The sequence below is a fragment of the Gossypium hirsutum genome, chromosome D10 (assembly GCF_007990345.1).
Source record: "Gossypium hirsutum isolate 1008001.06 chromosome D10, Gossypium_hirsutum_v2.1, whole genome shotgun sequence".
In the NCBI taxonomy this organism is placed as follows: Eukaryota; Viridiplantae; Streptophyta; class Magnoliopsida; order Malvales; family Malvaceae; genus Gossypium; species Gossypium hirsutum.
In genome coordinates, this window is record NC_053446.1 from 5,603,663 (window position 1) to 5,620,162 (window position 16,500).

General features: G+C 31.5%; 2 protein-coding genes, 1 long non-coding RNA gene and 1 pseudogene across 8 annotated transcripts; all 4 read right to left on the minus strand.

Annotated features, from left to right (window-relative positions):
• Positions 1-1,288: 1,288 nt before the first annotated feature.
• On the minus strand, positions 1,289-4,397 carry LOC107916409 (peroxisomal (S)-2-hydroxy-acid oxidase GLO4). 6 transcript variants are annotated; one of them, XM_016845690.2, is made up of 12 exons: positions 4,304-4,397; positions 3,402-3,548; positions 3,194-3,318; positions 3,073-3,119; positions 2,922-2,999; positions 2,682-2,806; positions 2,523-2,580; positions 2,357-2,419; positions 2,150-2,219; positions 1,952-2,052; positions 1,747-1,851; positions 1,289-1,658 (listed from the first exon to the last, which is right to left on the minus strand). In XM_016845690.2, exons 2-12 carry the CDS (start codon positions 3,542-3,544, stop codon positions 1,476-1,478), a joined length of 1,098 nt encoding a protein of 365 aa, XP_016701179.2. In that variant the 5' UTR covers positions 3,545-3,548; positions 4,304-4,397; the 3' UTR covers positions 1,289-1,475. The 6 variants fall into 6 exon arrangements, with proteins under 6 accessions (XP_016701179.2, XP_016701177.2, XP_016701181.2 ...); XM_016845688.2 differs by having other exon boundaries at positions 4,058-4,336; XM_016845692.2 differs by lacking the exon at positions 4,304-4,397 and adding an exon at positions 4,201-4,296.
• A 649-nt stretch (positions 4,398-5,046) lies between these two features.
• LOC107916408 (25.3 kDa vesicle transport protein) lies at positions 5,047-8,647 on the minus strand. The gene is made up of 7 exons (XM_016845687.2): positions 8,577-8,647; positions 8,370-8,451; positions 7,607-7,836; positions 7,268-7,428; positions 7,020-7,166; positions 6,230-6,306; positions 5,047-5,540 (listed from the first exon to the last, which is right to left on the minus strand). The coding sequence occupies exons 3-7, from the start codon at positions 7,792-7,794 to the stop codon at positions 5,457-5,459; spliced, it is 657 nt and encodes a 218-aa protein (XP_016701176.1). The 5' UTR covers positions 7,795-7,836; positions 8,370-8,451; positions 8,577-8,647; the 3' UTR covers positions 5,047-5,456.
• Positions 8,648-10,195: 1,548 nt separating this feature from the next.
• On the minus strand, positions 10,196-10,749 carry LOC121222347 (uncharacterized). Its single transcript, XR_005919578.1, has 2 exons — positions 10,553-10,749; positions 10,196-10,459 (listed from the first exon to the last, which is right to left on the minus strand). It is a non-coding gene; the product is annotated as an uncharacterized lncRNA (long non-coding RNA).
• A 674-nt stretch (positions 10,750-11,423) lies between these two features.
• Positions 11,424-13,309, minus strand: LOC107928103 (ATP synthase subunit d, mitochondrial-like; annotated as a pseudogene).
• Between the last annotated feature and the right edge of the window lie 3,191 nt (positions 13,310-16,500).

Consider the following 16,500-nt stretch of genomic DNA (forward strand, 5'->3'; position numbering starts at 1 on the left):
ATTCACTCAAACATTATTCTCTCTTGTGTTCTTGATATTTCGTGGCTTGTTCTTATTCCGTTCTTCGTTCATCTTTGCTTGATCTTTGAGTGGCTTTCGTGTGTGTTGGTTTTTCAAAGGGGAATTCTATTGAATCCTCAAATCGTGGGAGTTAGGCTGACTTAGGCGTTTTTGAAGCAAGAAACTGCCTAAGGCCGCACGGATTGTGAGGCAAAAATCCTAAGTCCGTGACATTAGTGTTTGGCACTCTAACCTCGTTCGAAGTTATATAGGTCAAATGTGTGCTTTTTTATGACAGTATTTTATTCAAAGAATAATGGGATGTTTATATTTTAGAGGGCCTCACAACGAATGAAGTTTTTTTGTTGAGAGGAGTTGGTTCCTTTGGCATGTTTTGGATATTTAATGAATATATTGTTCTGGTAGTGTTTAGGATTTGATTTTAGTCCTAAGTTTTATCTTCCTATTTCGAGAAGAGTTCAAAAAGATTCTCAGAATTGAACCGTAATAATACCCTCAACAAGTTTTGTCTACTCAATGGAGGTATTTAGCTTTCCTCGAAATAGGAAGATAAAATTTGAGACTAAAATTGAGTATGGACACCTTGAACACAATACCTCATTATTTGAGGGTCTAATTAGTTGCTCAAAGGATGACATTTCAAAAACTTCTCTTGACATAGAGTCGATCCCCTCAACACTTTTCAACCATCGTGATTTCCTTTTCAAGCATCGAAAGGCACTCCTAAGCACTCTTCAAAATTGGAGGACTAAACTTTGAGAGTATGCTATTCACGATAGCGCAGTATACTTAAAAAGAAAGATATTTTTGTTAATGTGCTAAAAATATCATACAAGCCTGATTCATTGAAAGATTGATTGCTAGAGTTAGTTCAAGTGGTAACATGATAGGGGTGAAGCCGTGAAGGCAAAAATAATATTTTAGGAAATTTATAAATTTTTAGGGAGTAAAAATGAATTTTGCCATTATGTTAATTTATAATTTTATAAAGGTTAAAACATGTCATGGTCCCTGCAATTTTCATAAATTTGAAATTTAGTCTTTGTATTTTTATTTCTAAGAACTTAATCCTTCTACTTTTTAGATTTTAAAATTCAGATTCATTTGTTAATATTGTTAAAATTAATTTGTTAAATGTAGTTTCATTACAATGTCACCTTTTTCATTTATTTCAAAATGTCATCAATAAATTTAATAGTGTTTACAATTGGACCTAAATTTTAAAATCTAAAATTTTAAAATCTAAAAAGTAGAGAGACAAAAGCACTGAAAATAAAAGTACCAAATTTATGAAGAATATAACCTTTTACAAATTTATAATTCGTTAGTTTATAATTTTATCATTATTATGCATTTTTTTTCTCAGTTTATGAGATAATATTACCATTCATTACTTCCAATATTAACAGAACATAGAGCACATAGGCTATTTGATGTTTGTAGTGGATAAAATATTAAAGCAATGAGAGGAGCTGCCTATCATGTTTGGTTCTGACATGGCTCCTGGTAATTTCCTTCACATTGGAACAACCAGAAAGGGCCATTGTGAGTTCAAGCTCCTCCTTCAGCATTTCAAGGACTCGTCTAACTCCATTTTCTCCCTTTGCAGCTAGTCCATACAGAACTGGCCTTCCGACCTACCAAGAACGTAACAAGCAAAATTATGAATCCCAAATTATGGCCATTTGCAGGACTGAAGTCATCAATGGAGATCTATATGCTTACTAGGACAGCTTGTGCTCCAAGAGCCATTGCCTTGAAAATATCTGTTCCTTGCCGCACTCCTCCGTCCAGGAAAACCGGAACTTTTCCACCAACAGCATGAACCACCTGCAACCTCATTGTGCATACAAAAATATGGACTGAATTGGTAGCCTGCTAAATTTCACAAGTAGAAAAATGAAATCCTATTGCAGGGCAAGGAGAACACCTCTTCAAGAACAGAAATGGTTGGAGGACAATAATCAAGTTGGCGACCTCCATGATTGGAGACAATAATCCCAGCAGCACCTACTTCCAGAGCTTTCAAGGCTTGTGAATGACAGCATGAGATTTCAAAAGTTAATCAAATGAAACTAAACTGAATAAAATGTAAGCTGAACTAAGAAAGGTAGTGCCTCAACCGTACCATCTTCATGAGTGAGTAACCCTTTGATCAGAATTGGCAATTTTGTGATGGATTTCAACCATCCGATGTCCTGTAGAAATGACAATGTACTAGTTATATCAGCAAGGGGAAAGTGGAGGAGGGTGAAACAAGCTTGAGAATGGAAGTTCTGTAATAAATAACATAAACATATTACAGAAATAACATGAATGATTTATTCATGTTTACCTCCCAACTGAATGAAGGGTCACGGGTCTGATTGGCCAGAGCATCTAAATTTGAACCTTTATCCTGCAAAATATATTACGCTTTATCTTTATTTCATGATAAAAAACATCAAAGAAGCATCAAATAACTCTGATGGAAGATGCAGGATTGGGAAAATTCTACTCACAGCGACAATCTTAGTTGACAATAAACCCTCCACATTCTTCAATTCTGGTATAATGATCCTGTAGAGATTCATCAAATTAATGTTTTCACATGAGAAGCATAAGTAATAGCTTCTTTAGTGCCCGGAAACTTAATGAACGTGAGAACATTGATACTTCACTTGTTCTTGATGTCAGCCTCCCTTCCACCATGTCTTGGAGAGTCACCGGTTAGGACAATGGCCTTATATCCATTATTTTCAGCTCTTTGCACCAGCTTAGCTGTTATATCCCGTCTCTTATACACCTATTGAGAGGGAAACCAAATTAGAGTCCATTTCCTAGCAATGATATTTCTGCTGCCAACCAAAGATAAAGTCTAAATTATAATATTAAAAAAGAGTTTAGGCAAGGCGGAATACGCATAATTGGAAGAAGCGAACGGCATTGCAGCAGGCAGCTACTTCCTCTAAAGTGCAAGTGGATGAGATAGATAAAACCTGGAATGAGAATCAACAATGAAACAAACATTAAATCTGCACCTAATAGAGTAACAGTTCATATATATTGTACCATTATTGTGTTACATGTAGATGCTGCTCTGGCCGTTGCAATCTCTCCTGGAAATAAAACAAACAATTGATGAATACAAGTTGGAACAAGTTGAAAGGAATTCTCTGTAGAAGACTTAGACCTGAAGGGTTTGCCAGCTTATGTCTAGAAGTTGGAGCTATCATGACTGGCATTGAGATACTGTAACCCAATACCATAGTTGATAAATCGATGCTGCTCGTGTCTACAAGAATTCTAGGCTGAATACTAAGAAGTTACAGATAATAATTAGTTATAATGATGGAACCTATTGGCTCAGTCTTGAATCGTTAGACAATTTAAGGGATTACGTGATTCTATGAAAAGCTTCTTCATTCTCCTTTAAGGTGTATTGATCTTCAGCTCCTCCAGTGAAGAAATCATAGTACATCTTTGGAAGGGTTTGCCTCGCTAGTTCTCGAAATCCATTGACATTAACAGGTTCTTCTGCCATTATCCTAGATACATATATAATGTTCTGCTACATCAATTGCAGTAATAAACCCAAGCATGAGTAATATACAGACCTTGGTTGCTGCAATTTCCTAAAACAGGCAAATCCCCTATCTTAGGCCTCTTAAGAATTTTGCTATTAATAATGAGGTAATACATGTTTATATCAAGTACACGGTTTCTCAAGCATATCATAAATGACAGATCAAAGTTTCTTCATTGACAGAGTTGGGATGGTGAGCTAGGGCAAGATTCAGGTATAGGCATGCTGACATTAGCTGGTATGCACAGAAGTGGGAGCTAACTATTCTTAGCAACCCTATTCTTGTTTAAATACAATACATAGCATGAAGTAATCTGATAACATGCATAAGAACAAATGAGAAGTGCTTGAATTGCGTCAAAAAGTAAAAAAAAAAAAACCAGTACATAGTGACCCTGACCCATCAGAGCTAGGGTTTAAAGTTCATACAAAAATAATGAAAGCAAGCAAGCTGATCTTGGGAAAACATACCTATGACAGCTGAAAGCTTCTCCAGAATTCTTTTAGTAAATGATAAGGTTATCCTACTAGTTTACTTGGTTATGCTAACTAATTACACTGAAAACAGGAATGTTTACAGGGAATAACTAAACTGATAAAAGAGAAGTTAGTACTGAATATGGCGTTTGCCTTCTCTGACTTTGCCACCTTGTCAACTGTGATTTTGGAGGTGATCTAATATGATAGAATTGGCTATATAATATTAGGGAATCTTACCCGTTCAGCAGTCTAGACCGTGATGACCTCTTGTCTCGACTTAAATTTCCCCTTTTTTTTAGGTTAATATACTATTTAGCACATGAGTTTAGCTTTAATGTTTAATATACTATTTAGTACATAAGTTTAGCTTTAATATTCGATTTGGTATTTGAGTTTAGCTTTCACTTTAGACTGAGTTTTTTTATATTTGATACTTGTGTTTTTAATTTTTTTCATTTAAGTACCCAAATTTGTCTTCACTTTTCAATTTGGTAAATGAGCTTTATTTTGTTTGTCCCAATTAAGTACATGCGTTTTTTTACTAGAATACAAATGTCAAACATTCATTATTAGATTTGAGTATCAAATTGACCATTGAAACCAAATTCAAATACCAAATAATATATTAACCTTTCCTTTTAATAAATACATCATAATCAAAGTTTTTTGCCACTAGACCAGTAGCTTAATATATCATTAGAATTTTACCTTGTTTGATTTCTTTCTTTTTGTAATTTGGAGGATGAATAGTGTTATAATTTTACCTTTTGGGTCATAGGACATTGGCTCCTAGGTTCACGACATGAATCCTGGAAGCAAGTTTTTGAGAAAAGTAGATAAATCATTATAATTTTTGTCACAGATAGAGAGAAATCTATCCCAATTTTAAGGTAAAAAATCAAATAAAAACATTTGCAAAGCTTAAGCAGGGATGGGGATGAGCCAAAAATAAATCATGATGAGGAAATTTGGCTATTTCATGCAGTAAAAACTAAATTGATATTATCTTAATCTTCAACATAAATCCTGCTCATGTTCGTGGCGGGCCAAGCATTAAAGAGAAAATAGACACTAGATGTGCTAGAATTTAAATTAATTACCACAAAAGGCTTTCTTTTAACTAGTTTACTATTAGTTGTTCTATTCTGGCTTTTGACATATTGAAAGAATAGTTTTGTCTTTGAACATATGCTCTTAAGGTAGGGTCTCTCCTTCACAATTCCACATTGCAAATCCGTCCCTATACTTTGCCGAATTGTATGATGAACAAAAAACCATAACTCACTCCAATGTTTGATCTCTGGGTGTGGACAACAAGCTACCCACAGCAGAACAGAGAAACCTAAGAAACTTGATGATGAGTTGTTAAAACCATGAAGCACGGCTGAAATCACCACAGCTTTGCTTTGACCCAAAAGAGGAGGAACACAACTCCTAACACGATGGCAACCGGAGCCCACTTCCGAATTAAAGCCTACAGGCAAGAGTTTCCAAACTTCAGAATTGCTAACAATAATGATCTTTAGAACGAATCAAGAACAGTTTCAAAAATAATCCAGCCACAAATGCATGGAAAACCACTTAAGCTCTAGCTAAAGAGACTTACATTAAAAAATTATGTAGTTTGAATTGAAGGAATTAGACAACAAAATTAATAACCCATGGTACTTAAGGCAAACTTTAATCAAACAGTCCAACATAAATCATATCACATTTAAGTGCTAATCTTCTTCTTGATTTTTGTGGAGAGGGAGCAATCATACGTACGTAACTAGCCATGCTTGTCTTTATGTCTATATGCAGAGTCTAGAACTCAAACTAATTGATGCATTAATTGCCCAAAGCAGACATTGATTTTTTGTGGGGAGGGAGCAATCATACTTATGTAACTAGCCATGCTTGTCTTTATGCCTATAAGCAGAGCTTCGAACTCAACTAATTGATGCATTAATTGGCCAAAGCAGACATTGACCTTTTTTTCTTTTTCTTAACAGGATAGGCCAGTCCATGCTCAAGGAGCCATTTTGACATCAATCATGTAGATTATATCAATCGCCTATGTTTTCTACCAGAAAATAACTTTGCAGCATGCATTTGTCAACAAAAATGTCAAAAGGAAAAAGCTAAATGCCTCAACCTAATTCACTAATCAAGAAAACTAACCTGTCGATTTAAGTCTCTCGCCTTATCAGCATATATGCGAGATTCCGATATCAAACGACTGGAAATCTGACTGACCTCTGTATTGTCAGAAAAGGGAAATTAACGCTTAGATAGTGAAAAGCAATACAATCTATCCTCAGTCAGTGAAAAGGAGAGAGATCAAAGCAACAGTAAAGACAATCTGATTAGGTGACTTCAATCTGAAGGTAATACTTAGAAGTAAACTAAGCAGTGACAAGGTGCAACCATAAATGACTTTGCCCTTGTACTGCTAGTAGAGAATAAAAAGCTACAAGCCGGGTTCTTTTAAATTGGCATAATGCGAACTGGTGAAAAGTTCCAGAAAAACTCAACAACAAAAAGACCAGAACAGCTAAATCTGACTATTAAAGGAACCAAAGCTACAAAACCAACCCATGACCTCACACTAGAAAAATGCTTTTTCTTTTAAATACGAATATATAATTACAAGGAACTAAAATCATCCAGTTATCAGTTATGTTCCAGCTTGGATTATGACTTGAGGGTAATTTATAAAAGTTAAATTGGGACAGAATCAAATATAGAGTAACAGGCTGGTCTCACCTAAACGATTTTTTTTTTCACATCTTTAACCAGTACATGCAATGCAGATGCATTAAAATTGTAAAAGCAAAGTTTACCTAGCACATGATTGTAAATTTTAGCATTCCTCATGGTGCATTGATTCAAACAAAGTTCAACGAATTTTCAAACTAAATCTTATAAAAATGTCCTAAAGTAATTCAGAAAAGAAAAAGGAATCTCTTACGGTCCAACTTTTCACCAACACCAAGAACTTCTTGCACATTGCGAGTCATTATTTGGTGAACTTCATAGAGTTCATCATTCAACTTTGAAATATTCCGTTGAGTACGGGTGTCCTGGTATAATTTTTTTGTCTTCTGTATGAATGTATCTGAAAGACAAAGAAAAAAGTACAATCAAGCCTAGGAAGAGAAAGAACACAAAGAAAAGGAGGAAGAAATACTAATTCCAAACAACAGAAAAGGAACCTACCAAATTTAATAAATGCATAAGGCCTGGCAGCAGTTTCAATTTGAGCTCCATTAACACGTTCAAATTCATTCTTGAGGTCTTCCAGATATTGAAAAGCAAGTTTCTTAGGATAAGAACGGTCACACATTGTCAAGTAACAAACACGACCTTCAATGATATAGCTATGAACTTAGGTCAAGGTAACACCATAATGGTATAATTCAGATGCACCTGCAAATCGTACTGAGAAAAACATACAACAGAAACTTATTTCTTTCCCTCAATAGAACATAAAGTATAAACCTATTTCATAATTCAAAAAATATGGCATCCAAAAAATAGACACCAGGACAAGGATACTGGAATACATAAGGACCAGTCTCGACAGACATCCTTGAAGCTTCATTATGGCCTTTAGAGAGATTCTTAAACAAAGCCTTAACTTGTTGTTTGTACATTTCGGCATCTGTCAGATCCCGACCATCATCTAGTCCCTCCGCCAGAGGAAGACCATCAGTAACACGAGCAATCATAGTCAGTTTCACCATCTTTACTCCCCTTTTTCTCAGCTTTCACAAAATCCCTTCAAACTAATAGAAACGCAAAATTAACACCTTAAAGTAAAAATTAACAAGCCAAATTCCATACATGATATTAAAAAAAGGCACAGCGGATTTCAATTGACTATAATTCGATAATTTCATTCTCAATCTTAATGGTACAACCACCCACCACAAAGCTGAAAATAAATATTATTTTCCACTTGAACAATTAACATTGCAAACAATTAAAATTATCGGAAAAAAAACATAAATTGATTCCATAATTCTGATATTCACTAAACCCTCATCATTGGTCAAAAGCAAGATCGACCCAACACTTCTTTTTCCAATCGAAAGGTCATTAATGTAATCCAAAGACAACCAATCAAGTCAATGTCATCACGATCTGACAAGGAAATATATATTTTTTCAAGGATTCCAACAAAACCCAGAAATTCAGTAGAAGAAAAAAAAAATCTCATATAAGAATTTCCACAACGAACGATTTTTTTCTTGAAATAATTATATGCATGCACATTTAAAAATCGATAAATAAAAGCTATTAGTTTTTAATGGAATACCTGATTAGAGCATGTAGGTCTTCGGATTTCTCCTTGATTTCAACGATCTGAGGAAGGGGAAACGACCGGTGGTCCGACAAGTCTTAATGAGATGGAAATAAATGGAAAGTGAGGGCGTTAAGAATAGGATTTTTATTTATAAAATCAAATAAAAATAGGAAATTAAATGATGGCTTTTTGAGGGTGTCGTGTTATCAGCGATTGTACCTTTGAGATTGCCGTGCGAACTCCGAAGTTTCAAAGGTACAATGCCGTCTGGGAGTTTTTTAAATTAGACTATTTTCAAATTTTCTTTAAAGATTATATTTATAGATATAATAAGTATAAATAATATAATATTTTTTTATTAGATATTAAAATCTTAAAATTTATCAAATTTTTTATTTTAATATATAGTTATTTTGTAATTCAAATTTTATATATAGATATAATAAATATAAATAATATAAATTTTTGGTTTTTTGTCCTAAATAAAATTCTATTTTTATTTGATATCAGAATCCTAAATTATATCAAATTTCTTATTTCAATATACATTTGTTTTACAATAATGGAAAAAAAACTATTGACGAAAGAAAAGAAGTGTTAATATATTTCAGTGAGAACAAAATCACAATTAAAAGAGGAAGTATAACAAATATTTACTTAACATCATATAATATTTTAAAATAATTTTTAATTTAATTAATTTTTTAAAATGTTTTAACACTTTCTCAATAATATTTCACTTAATATTTAATCCAAATTTAGGAAAAATAATTGCTTAATTTGATTAAATACGATAGTAAATCAAATAAAAACATTAAGTTGAATTCGTGCAAATCAAAATAAAAATATTCCAATTTTTGGAATAATTCACTTTTAAAATAAATAAATCTTAAAATTAGACAATAATTTTAATATGACTAGTATGGAACGATATATTTCAAGTGTTCTTTGTATATTTAAAATTTAAAATTTTTATTTTTAGAATGTTGGTACTTTCATTTTTTAAATTTAAAAATTTAAATCAATTTGTTAACACCATTAAATTCTTCTATCAAATTTGCTGATGTAACATTTTGAAATTAAAAAAAATACTCACTTAATAGTTACATAACAAAAAAAAATTGGCATTGCAATGGACTTGAATTTAACAAATAATTTTAATAGTACTAATAAATCTTAAGGGTGCGTTTGGTTCGCTGTTTTGGATTAGAGGTGTATTGGATTAGAGGTGTAATAGCAAATCAACTGTTTGGTTGAATGTAATGGAATAGAGGCGTAATAGTAATCTTGTGTTTGGTTGAATGAAATAGAGGTGTAATAACATAGTGGAAAAAACTAAAATGACTAGAATACCCTTAGCATAAATTTGTTTTGGTAAATGATTATTGTTATTGTTATTTAAATTTTAATAAGATTATTATTATCAATAATAAATATTTTAATCATATTTAAACATAATTATTATTAAATATATTTTAATTAAAATATATAATTTAATAAAATTCTTAATAATTACCAGAAATTTGTTTTGGTAAATTATTATTGTTATTGTTATTTAAATTTTAATAAAATTATTAATATCAATAATAAATAATTTAATCATATTTAAACATAATTATTATTAAATATATTATAATTAAAATATATAATTTAATAAAATTCTTAATAATTAATATTCTTATATGAATTTATTCAAATCATAATATATGATACTATAAAAGATAATTTGAAATAATTAATATTAAATATATTTTAATTAAAATATATGATATAATAAAATTTAAAACAATTATAACTAATAAAATTTAATAAGTGAGTAAGAATTGAACTCTAAAAAATAAAAAAAACATAACCATATCGAATTATCATCAAGAACTCGATTGAATTTACAACAATTCTGAATTAAACGGAAGTACTGCCTCAATATCTCACTTCAACTAAAAATATAAAGCAAGCATTCAATAGAACAAATTCAAGCCAATACAATATCTCTTTCACCCTGCTCTCAACTCCAATTGGCCTTCCATGAAACCAATTCTTCACTTCAAACAAAATAGCTCACCAAACTAAACAATGAAGCTGAATGATGTCCATCACTGATCCTATGAATTAAAACAATCAATGCAATCAGCTAAATTCAGAAAAACAATTACATGACAATGAAACATGAAATAGTATAAGAACAATTTTATTACCATAATCCAAGTTTTGGTTAGTTCCCATTGCAACGGTAACTCTTTTTCCAGGCCCAAGTGCTTGATCAACCACAACATTCTGCATAAAGAACCATGAAATAGCCCAAACCAGTTCATAAGTAATATATCAGTATCACACTCCTTAGTATACAAATTTAATCTGAACAAGAGAATATATATATAAGTTTTAAGTCATGTTTGAGCTTTCTGAATGCAAAATAGGAAACTACAACTTTGTACAAGAAAATAATTCATCAAAAATATGATCCTTCCCATTGCCAGCTTTATATAAAAATCTTTTTAGTGCTTGATACTATAAAAAAAATTATGGCAATGCCAATAATTGAACAGCATGAAATTAGCAACTAAGAATTAAATGTTCATCAACAGACTTAATTTCTTTCCATTTATAACTTCTATGCTCAAAAAGAAGTTTGAGCCAAAAGTACGAAAGAAAAAAGACAATAACCGTAAGCCATTAACAACTTCAAGGGGCAAACAAGAAGATTTTCAGGATAATATAGCCATTAAGGACCAGTATGTGGTCAAATAAGTTGATAGCTATCATTAAAATTTGCCTATTAAGGTTAAAATTTGCCGCTTGATTAAAAAGGCCAGCCATGAATACTTCAGGAAAAGAAATAAAAGTTGCAAGTCCAGAATTCCAAGCAACTACTGTTCTAGATGAAAAGGGCATATCAAAGCTCCTTTTCAAAAGCATAGGCAATTTTCCAACTGATGACAGCAAACTAATTCTAGAATAAGAGTTAAACTATAAACATATATAACTCAAATATATGAATTTATAAATAAAAAACAATCGGCTTCATCACCTTTCTCAACATGGTCTACTGTGTTATTAATTTTATGATTTTAAGCAATGAGAAATGCTACCAGAGACACCGATCACCTCTCCTTAGGTAATGCCAATTTTTTATCTTTAGGTGCTGATCTTTTGCTGTTCATAAAAAAAGATTAAAAATTCAGTAATTGTGATTTGGAACACAACAACACACATTTCGGCATTGTTTTATTTATCACCTTAAGTTCTTGAACCTCGGCAATTTCTTTCTCCAATCGCTCAGACTCTTTCAAGGATTTCTCCTCTGCCTCTTTCAATTCTACAAGCTATAACCACAAATAAATAGCACATCATTCGAGGAAAAAACTTGGAGACAGGGTAAAAGAGAGTCAATTATCCTGTTGATTCTCACCAATGCATCAAATTTTGGTTTGTATTGAGGAGTGACGGTGTCAACAAACTTGGGGATCTCTACACCTGCAATGGAAGAGTATATAACATTTGTAACGGTGAATCCCTCAAAACTCCATCCAAACCTTATAACAAGCATGATAAATATGATTACTTCGACTGCTAGAAATTGCAGACAAGTGAGAATTGAGTAGCTAGATGTCTATATTTTCTTCATTCTACTTTGAACATAAGTATAGGAGTATCTCAAGTTTTGGTCTCCAGAAGAATCTGATCACATAATAGCATTATTGAAATGAAACATCTACGGCATTAATCTGAAATTGTTAAATGCTAATAGCATTCAACAAGTGAACTGCACACAAATAAGAATTGTATTTGCAAACAAAATAGCAGCCAATTTAAACAATGTCCTCATTGGCAATTGATTTCCATTTAACTTTCAGTGAAGTATGGGGCATGGAACTGATCTAGGAAAGATCAAGGAGATCTGGAGCTGGAAAATGATTGATAACTGTGTTACGCAAACTTGAGTGCAAGTGTCAGATCAGGCTAAATGTCCAAAATGGGTATGTTCGACTTTTTTCCAAGAATTTGTAGGGTCCTTGAAGGGTCATATCCCCATATCTATGGTCCAGATATAGGTCAGGCATTGATATTTCCGTAAAAAACAGTCAGAGAAATATAAAACAATAGCAATAAAATCCATACTTTACTAATACCCTTTCTAAAACCCCAAAAACTGAGAGTGAAGAAAGGAAAGAGCTAGCTACTTAAGGTGACCATATCAGTATCCAACTAAGTAATAGTTCCCTTGTACCATAGAGATGATCTTCAAAGTAACAAATTCAGGAAGTGGCACCGCATGAGGAACACAAACATGTGGAAGCCAAACAATTTATGATTTTACAGACCTGCAACTGATCTAAGCATAGCCATATATAGGATGACTGGAAAATTGGATAGAGAGTAGGCCAAATATGATAACTATCAAATTAACTTACTCTCATATGCCTCTTTGTACATATCTATCAGGCGAGAGCCAATTCCTTTTCTATAGTACTCCCAGTCAATGGGTTCAGGTTCCTGCTTAAGAAATCGGATTATTAACAAGATAGGACTGAAACCTTGAACAAAACTAAAATTTCCTTAAAAATGAAAAAAAAAGTTCCAAAATCAAACCTTGAACAAAAAAATTCAACCTTATTGAAAATTTATTTCAATATAAAATATTAAAATCATCATTAAAAAACTAAAACCCTAAGATCTAATCAACGGATTAACCCAACAAATCTATGAAAAAAATCAATAAAAATGCTAAAAAGGAGCTAGGGATTAGAGAGAATATAAGAAAAAGACCTGGCTGAATTTGGTTTGTAAAGTAGAGTTAACTTCATCAAAAGTGCGACGAAGAGTAGCGAACTCTTTGCGAGCCTCATCGGAGACCAAAAGCTTAGCCATCCCTTCCCAATCAATGTTCTTTGATGCTTTGAACGCGACATCGAGACTTTCTTCCCCGGTCCGCTCATTTTTCTCGCACTTTCTCGCTTCCCAAACGCGAGACGGTGGAGATTTGGTTCGAAGAAAACTGCTGTTGACGTTGGGAGGGAGAGGGTGGGGTGGAGCAGCAGATTTTGGCTGGGGAGGGTAAAACAGAAACGATTAGCTAATCCTTACTTTTGAAACGGATTGGCTAATCGTTGTTCAAGCAGAGAAAATGAGTATTACATCCGTGTTGTAATAGGCCTGTAATAGGCAATACATCAAACCAAACACGGGATTAAGTGGGGATTAGTGGGGCCCACGGATTAGGGGTGTATTGGTTAATTCAATACACCCAACCAAACATGCTCTTAAAAGTTACATCAATATTTTAATAAAAAAAGTATTAGAGCTAACCAGTGACGTTGTAAAAAATTGAAGTACCTAGTTATGTTTGGAGTATAAAGATTGAATCCTAAATTTAAGTGTAACACAGGGATCAAAATTAAAATTTGACCATTATTATATAATTTAAAATTTGAGTGTAGGATAAAAACTAAAATTGAAATTTTTCTCTCTCTTTTTTTTTCTATAAAATGAAAAAGAAAAAAGAAGAGGGACTATTCCATAAGGAAGGTCTTGTTATATATAGTTATATAGATATGTAACTAGTTTATATTCTCGTGCATCATACACGGATCAGTTATGTACATTAATATTAATCTTTTTTTATAATATTACTTTTTATTTACAATCATCAATGAATTTCCTCAAAAAATAATGAACGAATTGAGAAAGTAACATAATTACAAAATATTTTAAAAATAAATAAATAAATTTAGAATTGATTATATTAAGGTTATTTAATCTTAAAAATATTTTATATTAAATCATCATGGTTTGAATATTTAAATATAAAAAGTAGGGTAAACTATTAAAATGGTCATTTTTGTTTACTTCATGTTATATTTTAGTCATTTACGTTATCATGTTGTAACATTTTAGATATTGAACTGTTAATTGCATTTAACGATGTAACAGTAAATTGACGTGGCATGTTAAATTATCATTTCAAACAAAAAAAATTAGGTTAAATTATAAAATTGGTCCCCATATTTTTTATTTTGAGTAATTTAATTTTTTTCCTTTTATGATCTTTTAACTTTCCTTTTTTTTTCTTTATTTTTCTTCTCCCTTTATTCTCCTCCCTTCTCTATCTCTTTTAACATAGTTTTTTTTTCTATATTTTCTATTTGTTAAAACTAATCACTATACTTCATGAAGGTGGTTCCCACTATTTTCTTTCTGAAATCAAAAGAAAGTGGAAACATGTCATGAGAAGGGAGCAACAAAGAAACCCCATCGATGGTATTTCTGGAAGATTATCGAGTGACAAAGTTCAAGGAACAATGAAGGAGTTAAGGAACATATTGGGATGAGTTCTCCAACTAAAGATCACTTCTTTAACGAAAGAATCGCAAGGCCATCTTTCGGTGTCAACAAGGGAGAAGAGCCATGCAAGCTAAAAGGCTCCAAATTAGGCACAAAATCTGAGATTACTAACTTTCTCGGCATTATAACCTCTAGATCGAGGTGAAGAAACATCTATCCGATATAATAATAAATGGGGATGAAAATGTGGATTTTTCATGCGAAAAGGTTTCTAAATTCTCAAAGAGGATTCTCTCTCCCAGAGTAACTTGTCCCCTTTTGGTAGCCCTAGGAGGAACTCAGAATTTAGTTTTATAACTACACGGACGAGATTTACTAGCTGTGACAAATTCCAGAATGTGAATGAAAACAATCAGTAAAACTATGTTAGCCATCAAAGTCAAGTAACAGCAGAGGAACCAGAGAGCTAACTTTGCTTTTCGGATGACAAAGCTAGTGATGAGGTGATAATGCAATTTTGAACAAACCCAATACTTGTCTAAATGATGACAAAGAAGATCAAACTTATTAGTCTACTAAAGATGAAATGAGTATTGAAGGTATTGTTTTGCGTTTGATTATTTTATGATCCAATTATGAATTTATATTTAACCTTTATGAAATGTATACAAGAGGGGTGAATATTGTTGAAAATGACAATATGGTTACGGGGGAAAGCAACCTTCACAACGTATGAGGACAAGTTTTAACAAATAAAAAATATAGAAAAACTATATTAAAAGAAATGACAAAGGAAAGAAAACAGAGGGAGAAGTAGAAGAGAATAAAAATTAGAATAAATCCAAAAACTACAAAAAATAATAATTAATAATTAAATATAAAAATTATAAAAATTCAATAAAAAGTATAAAAAATTTAAAAAAGATATAAATAATTATAAAAATGATAAAAATTATAAGAAATATAAAATACATAAAAAAATGAAAATTATAAAAAATAAATAAATTTCCCAACAAAAAAATAAAACAAAATTTTTATTCGATTTAATAATAACTTAATCGAATCAAACATAATGATTCAAAACAAAATAAAAACCAACGAACAACACATGAAGAGTTAAAAAAATTGAAAGAACGTATCACCCTGGATTAAGGGTGGGTTTGGATGGGCGGTGCGTTTACCTGCGGTTAGTGTAAAAATAGCGGTGACGGTGAGATTAGATACTATAGCGATACTGTAACGTGAGACAAAAAGTAAGCTGAACGCACCGCACCGTACCCAATCGCCCATTCAAACTCACCCTAAGTCTAGCAATTGCCAATTTGTTAGAATCACCACTCACCGTCCTACAAGCATGGGAAATAAACCGTGTTTTTTAATTCATCTAAACTTTTTTTAATGTCCAAGTGGTGAACAAAGCGGACTATTTTTTTTTTTTTGAACTCCTTTTTAGGTCATAGATAATTTTCTATATTGTTTTGTAGTTTTTATCATTTTATATATTTCTTTATTTTTTTGTAATTTTATATAATTTTTAATTTAATTTATATAATATTCTTAATATAAATTATATTTTATTTTTGTCAGGAAAATGAAAAAAATAATCATATTTTTATTTTTTTGTAAGTTTTTATATTTCTCTATAGTTCATAATTTTATCAAATCTATAATTATCGTTATTAATTTTATAATCTTTTTAAATAGTTTTACAATTTTTTTTATAGTATGTAATTTCTATAGTTATTTATTAACTTTAATTATCAATATTTTCTATAATTTTAAAAGTTTCCATTTTTATTAGTTTTTTTGGTTTTTTATATTTTAAACAAATTTAAAAAGAGAATATCAATTTTTTTTTCCA

Bases quoted from the DNA above. Each gene is read 5' to 3' on its own strand.
- LOC107916408 (XM_016845687.2), bottom strand. From the start codon at position 7,794: ATGGTGAAACTGACTATGATTGCTCGTGTTACTGATGGTCTTCCTCTG. The intron at 7,429-7,606 runs GTATCCTTGTCC...CTAAGTTCATAG, and splicing joins ACTGGTCCTTATGTATTCCA to CTATATCATTGAAGGTCGTG. The intron at 5,541-6,229 runs GTTAGTTTTCTT...TCTTGCCTGTAG, and splicing joins CGAGAGACTTAAATCGACAG to GCTTTAATTCGGAAGTGGGC.
- LOC107916409 (XM_016845690.2), bottom strand. From the start codon at position 3,544: ATGGCAGAAGAACCTGTTAATGTCAATGGATTTCGAGAACTAGCGAGG. The intron at 2,807-2,921 runs GTATTCCGCCTT...CCCTCTCAATAG, and splicing joins TTCGCTTCTTCCAATTATGC to GTGTATAAGAGACGGGATAT. The intron at 2,053-2,149 runs GTACGGTTGAGG...GTCATTCACAAG, and splicing joins GTTACTCACTCATGAAGATG to CCTTGAAAGCTCTGGAAGTA.